Source organism: Rhamphochromis longiceps, linkage group LG2 (genome assembly GCF_057381845.1).
Source record: "Rhamphochromis longiceps isolate RC_006_pf linkage group LG2, R_longiceps_female_GT1.1, whole genome shotgun sequence".
Lineage (NCBI taxonomy): Eukaryota > Metazoa > Chordata > Actinopteri > Cichliformes > Cichlidae > Rhamphochromis > Rhamphochromis longiceps.
Window position 1 is genome coordinate 1,631,076 of NC_140558.1, and position 6,820 is coordinate 1,637,895.

The window sequence follows — 6,820 nt, forward strand, 5'->3', positions numbered from 1 at the left end:
AGTAATCCTCTCATTTGTGCCCTTCATCTTGCAGACTGACCATAAAGCACCGCAGTGGCTGAACAGCATGAACTCCGTCCATGGCTGGTTGTATTTAAAGGAGCCAAGCATCCACTTAATGCTTTTGCAATTCATTGATAAAAGAAGCTAAAAGACAGTAGTGATTAAGTAAAGTGCTGAATAAATAAAATGTCAGGGTCCTCCGTGTCTCTCCAGTTTGGGTTTGTTGTTGTTGTCTCTCTCGCTCTCTCTCCTCCTCTTCGCTGGGCGGAGTTTCCTTCCCCAACACACCAGCAATCGATCCTCGCACCTCTTCTGCCACTACTTAAGGCTCTGTGCTACATATTGCACTGCTTCCATCAGTGTAGCTCCACCTCATTCCAGTAAATCCTGTTTTCCTCCACCGAATTTCCTCTGTTCTCTCCCTATGTATAGACCATCCTCAACCCTTCCCTGCTTTTCCCTGGACTTGATCATGAGTGTGGATATTGTGAGTGAACGGTGGTATGAGAGTGAGTGACTGACGAGGGAGAAGAAGAGTGTGACATGAACTGTCATGGTCCTGGGTCGTTGACCCAGCGTTTTGTGTTTATTCTGATTTGTATTAGTTTAGGGGTTAACCTGAAGTTTGGTGTATTGTCAGCCCTACCTGTGTCTGTCCTTGGTGCTCTGTTCATGTCCCCGTGTTGTGTTGTACATCAGTCTGTTTCCTGTTTTATTTTGAAGGCTCGTGTTCTGGATTTCCTGTTCTGTTCTGAAGGGCTGTGTCTGTTGTTATTGTGTTCAGCTTGTCTCCTCCGGTCCCCATGTGTATTAGGTTCAGCTGTTCTTCCCTCCTGTGTGTGATTACCTGATTACCTTGTGTGTGTATATTTAGTGGGTGTCGGTCTGTGTTCGTTGTCGGCTCGTCTGCATTCATCCGTGTATTTCTGCGTATCTCTGCATTCATCTGCGTTCCATGGTGTCCTGTCTCTGCGTCCCTCTGCCCCGCACCCCCTTTGTATGGTCTCAGGTTTGTTATTTAGTTCTCCCAGTTTAGGTTTCCGTTTGTAATTTACTCATACCTCGTTGCCTGTTTTTGCCACCACCACCTTTGTAAATAAAACATCACTCGTATCATCAGTTTGCTGCATCTTGGGTCCTCCTTTTCCTCCACACCACACGGCTCCCTCCGCCAGCCGTGACATGAACCCTTTTTCCCAGGAATCCCTGGAGCCCCTTTCTCCCGGCACTGTTGTACATATCACCTGGTGTCACTGTAAATAAACTGCACCTGAGTTCGCTCGTACAAAAAGGTGGAATAATGTGCAACAATTACTGTACCAAAAATACTCTTGTAGTAGTACTTGAGCATTCTCATTCTGTTTTCATTATGGCCATTCAGTATTGGTCGTTAGTGTAGTAATATCCTTTTCCATGTGATTCTCCTCAATGGAGAACGCTCAGAGTTTTTATTGAATAAGAAAGAGACCATCCAGTACTTCTTTTATTTGATCTGAGTTCACCTGTGTGAATGCACGGGACTATTGTATTTAATTCAGGAGCATTTTGGAACTGACTCAGCAATAAACTAAAGAAACAAACATCACACACATTTCAAACATCCCAGAGACAAGAAAATGTTACAAAACTGCATTTTACAGCGTGAGTGGATAATAATCCAAAGCAATCCAAAGCAAACTCAATCTCCGACTCATTTATTTGCCTTGAGACCAGCACTTACTTCAACGCCTGATCTCAGCTCCATGGAGCATGGTTTTCAGGTACTGAAGACAAAGCTGATGTATACATATATTGAGCGTGTATCATGGTATAGTAATGTTGCCTGTATGGATTCATCTCCATGTTGGTTGTGGGAAGTTGCACTGGTGTGGGAGTGGTTTTGTGTGTCACATTTGCTGTGGGCCAGTGGCTGTGATGGAGTTGGATTCATTGAAGGCAGCTGTATTTGATTGCACTGATATTCTAGTCTACTTACAGCCCACACTACAAACACTGCTGTGAAATGTTGTCTCTCTGTGCAGGTATGTCATGTGGCCAGATCTAAGGTGACTTGATTTATGATGGATCAGTTGCTGCACTGTGAATTGTGTAATGAAGATGTGGTGATATTTCATCTCTCTGTGCAGGTCAGGGCCTACTGTTCTGCAGTCTAAAGGCAGCGTTGGGTTGCTGAGGCCTGAGTGATTGCCGGCCTTCTGCTTACAGAGCAGTGGGTTTTGGAGGACAACTGCTGATCCCTATTGAACTGGTTGACATGTAGACTGCAACTGACTTGTGGCATCGCTGGCTCTGGCCTTGGACTGTGTGTTTCATCCCTTTAGCAAGTGGGAGACGGGACAGTTTGATCCTTTAATTTTTTTAAACATTGTACTAATAAATTGTCTTTTAGAATTTTATTGGTTGTCATCTTTTCCCCACCACTGAGTGTTACAAGCGTTCAGTGTGGACCGCCTGGATCACTATATATATATATATATAAAAAAAAACAAAAAAACACCCAGCACGCCCCTGCGGGCGGTTTATCCTTCAAGCTCGGGTCCTCTACCGGAGGCCTGGGAGCTTGAGGGTCCTGCGCAGTATCTTAGCTGTTCCCAGGACTGCGCTATTCTGGACAGAGATCTCCGATGTTGTTCCTGGGATCTGCTGGAGCCACTCGCCTAGCTTGGGAGTCACCGCACCTAGTGCTCCGATTACCACGGGGACCACCGTTACCTTCACCCTCCACATCCTCTCGAGCTCTTCTCTGAGCCCTTGGTATTTCTCCAGCTTCTCGTGTTCCTTCTTCCTGATATTGCTGTCATTCGGAACCGCTACATCGATCACTACGACCGTCTTCTTCTGTTTGTCTACCACCACTATGTCCGGTTGGTTAGCCACCACCATTTTGTCCGTCTGTATCTGGAAGTCCCACAGGATCTTAGCTCGGTCATTCTCCACCACCCTTGGGGGCATCTCCCATTTTGACCTCGGGACTTCCAGGTTATACTCGGCACAGATGTCCCTGTACACTATGCCGGCCACTTGGTTATGGCGTTCCATGTATGCCTTGCCTGCTAGCATCTTGCACCCTGCTGTTATGTGCTGGATTGTCTCTGGGGCATCTTTACACAGCCTGCACCTGGGGTCTTGCCTGGTGTGATAGACCCCATGTCACGGCGGGGTGCGCCGATGTGTGTGGAAACAGGACCCAAAAGCAGATGATGACGAGGAATTGTAATGATTAACAGAAAGGTGAACCTTTAATGCGATGACGGCAGGGAAATGAACCAAGAGACCAAAAACAAACAGGCAAAAACACTAAGAAACAAAATACTAAATGGTACTGAGACCAAAACCTAAACTATGACTGTGGTGGAAAAATAATAAACAAAGACCATGACTAAGACTAATAATACATAACAAACGAAAACTAGAACTATGACTGAGGTGAGGTAAACAGGCTAAGACCATGACTAAAACTGTGACCCTGGTGAGATAAACAGACGAACTGACAATGGCATGAAGAAAACAAAAGGCTTAAATACAGACATGAGGTGATCAGGGGAAGTGGCGACACATGAGGAAACAGCTGACTGACATGAATCTAATGACAGGACCAGGAGGAGTGAAACTAAATACAATGACCAAAGAACACATGACACTGTCAGAATAAAACAGGAAACACTAAAACTAGACATGACAATACAAACCTAACATACCAAATACGTGATGAATAATGCAAGAACACAAACAGAAAACCCAGGAGCAATAACTGCCTAAACTAAAGGCAAATAGGAAATAACACAAAACTAACAACATCTCAAAAAATAAGAACAATACAAAGAAAACTCAAAGTGCTGGGTCGGAGACCCAGCCTGTGACAGAGCCCCCCCCTTAAGGGCGGATACCAGACGCCCGAAAACCTCGAAAAACAAAACCAAAACCAACCCACCAAGGGCGGGCGGTGGGGGTCCAGGACGGAGGGCCAGAAACAAGGCCAAAAAAACCAAAAACAAAACGTCCATCAAAATCACAGGAGCGCAGGGAACAGTTCATGACTCCTCAGGGGGCCGACCCGGAGGGCGACGGTCCAGAAAATCATAGTTCATGTGATCAGGGGGCCGGCCCGGAGGCCGACGGCACAGAAGTCCATGGTCGAACAGTTCCGGGGGCCGTCCGTGCGGACGGCAATGGTGGCGACATGGAAACCGTTCAGGGGGCCGACCGTGCGGACGGCAACGGCGTAGAAACAGTTCAGGTGGCCGACCGTGCGGACGGCAACGGCGTAGAAACAGTTCAGGTGGCCGACCTCGACGGCGGTGACGTCCAGCAGGTGGCCAAAGATTCCCAGGTGCAGAGCGAGGCTTGGGCGGCGGCATAACAGCCGTAGGACCAGGCGACGCTGAAGCAGAGGCTGGACCAGGCGTAGCAGAGGCCGGACCAGGCGAGGCAGAAGCAGAAGCCGAGGAAGACTCGGATGAGGCCGGACCAGGCGAGGCAGAAGCCGAGGCCGGACCAGGTGAGGCAGAAACAGGAACAGAGGCCGAAGCCGGACCAGGCGTAGCAGAAGCACAGGCAGAGGCCGGACCAGGCGTAGCAGAAGCACAGGCAGAGGCCGGACCAGGCGAGGCCGAAGACTCTGACGAGGCCGGACCAGGCGAAGACTCTGACGAGGCCGGACCAGGCGAAGACTCTGACGAGGGCGAAGACTCTGACGAGGCCGAAGACTCTGACGAGGACGAAGACTCTGAGGCTGGGCCAGACGAGGACGAAGACTCTGAGGCTGGGCCAGACGAGGACGAAGACTCTGAGGGTGGAGCCGGACCAGGTGGAGCAGGAGCAGCTGATGCAGAGGCCGGACCGGGCGAGGATGAAGGCCCTGAGGCTGCAGCTGACGAAGCACAGGCTGGAGCTGCGGCTGACGAAGCACAGGCTGGAGCTGGACCGGGCGAAGCACAGACCGGAGCTGGTCCGGGCGAAGCAGAGGCAGAACCAGGTGACAGTGAGGCAGCCACAGGTGGTGAAGCAGAAGGCGGCCAGACGGGCTCCTCAGGCCCCCCAGCAGACGTGGCGTGAGGCCGGACGGGCTCCTCGGGCCCGCCAGCTGACGTGGCGTGAGGCCGGACGGGCTCCTCGGGCCCGCCAGCTGACGTGGCGTGAGGCCGGACGGGCTCCTCGGGCCCGCCAGCTGACGTGGCGTGAGGCTGGACGGGCTCCTCGGGCCCGCCAGCAGACGTGGCTTGAGGCTGGATGGGCTCCTCGGGCCCTCCAGCTGACGAGGCATGAGGCTGGATGGGCTCCCCGGGCCCTCCAGCTGACGAGGCATGAGGCTGGTGTGGTTCTCCTGAACCTTCAGCAGACGAAGCATGAAGCTGGCTGGATTCTTCTGAACCTCCAGCAGGCGAAGCATGAAGCTGGCTGGGTTCTCCTGAACCTCCAGCAAACGAAACATGAGGCTGGCTGGGTTCTCCTGAACCTCCAGCAGACGAAACATGAGGCTGGCTGGGTTCTCCTGAACCTCCAGCAGGCGAAGCATGAAGCTGGCTGGGTTCTCCTGAACCTCCAGCAAACGAAACATGAGGCTGGCTGGGTTCTCCTGAACCTCCAGCAGACGAAACATGAGGCTGGCTGGGTTCTCCTGAACCTCCAGCAGATGAAGCATGAAGCTGGCTGGGTTCTCCTGAACCTCCAGCAGACGAAACATGAGGCTGGCTGGGTTCTCCTGAACCTCCAGCAGACGAAACATGAGGCCGGATGGGCTCCCCGGGCCCTCCGGCTGACACTGAAATTGGCTGCACCAGCTGTACCTCCGTCTCCGGCTCCAAACCGGCCTGGATAGCAGTCCCACAGCAGCTTAGCTGAGCCTGATGGCTAGCTTTTCCAGGGCAAACAGTCTCTGTATAGCCGGGTTGCGTTTGTGATACGGGGCGTCGGTGGCGCGCACGCCGCTTTTTCATAGGAGTGGAAGACGGCGGAGCGATGGGTGGAAGTCCCTGGTAACTCCGAGGTCCCCCGAGAGCCAGTCGAGTTCCCCGGAAAGAGTGCTCGTGCTCCGGAATGAGCCACGGCTTCCACCGGAGCTCCTCCTCCAAGAGAGCGCAGAATATAGACTGGCGCTCGTCGTCGTCCAAGTCTATGGTGTGCGGCGCTTCCTCGCGCTGAACTGTGACAGGAGTATGGCGAGACTGTGATGAGGGCGTGGAAACTGGTGAGCTGAGAGGTGGTGACGCTGCGGCGAATCTCAGCGAACCGACACGAACACACTCAGGTTCCGGAGGCAGCAATGGAGATGACTGATTGTGGGGTTGTTGTGACTGGTGGGTGCTGGAAGCCATTTCCTGACTCGACAGTCCCTGGGCCTGCAGCATCTCCTTTATCCTCGTAAAGGCATCAACGATGGCAGGTGAGTCCGGGAGCTGGAGAAGGCGGGGATCCCTCTCCATAATAGCTTCAGCAGTGTTAATCATTACAGGCTTGCTCTTCAAATCGGGCGCTGTGAGGACGCGGTTGAGGATCGCTTGGATCTGAGCCATCTCCTCCAGACACTCGGTGAGAGCAGAGTCTGCTGGGTCCATGACTGGTCAGTTCGTTCTGTCACGGCGGGGTGCGCCGATGTGTGTGGAAACAGGACCCAAAAGCAGATGATGACGAGGAATTGTAATGATTAACAGAAAGGTGAACCTTTAATGCGATGACGGCAGGGAAATGAACCAAGAGACCAAAAACAAACAGGCAAAAACACTAAGAAACAAAATACTAAATGGTACTGAGACCAAAACCTAAACTATGACTGTGGTGGAAAAATAATAAACAAAGACCATGACTAAGACTAATAATA

At 51.7% G+C, this 6,820-nt stretch overlaps 1 protein-coding gene across 1 annotated transcript; it reads left to right on the forward strand.

Annotated features, from left to right (window-relative positions):
• Positions 1 to 4,036: 4,036 nt before the first annotated feature.
• Positions 4,037 to 5,245, forward strand: LOC146676711 (uncharacterized). Its single transcript, XM_085383473.1, has 3 exons — positions 4,037 to 4,208; positions 4,316 to 4,464; positions 4,564 to 5,245. Exons 1-3 carry the CDS (start codon positions 4,037 to 4,039, stop codon positions 5,056 to 5,058), a joined length of 816 nt encoding a protein of 271 aa, XP_085239599.1. The 3' UTR covers positions 5,059 to 5,245.
• Positions 5,246 to 6,820: the final 1,575 nt, after the last annotated feature.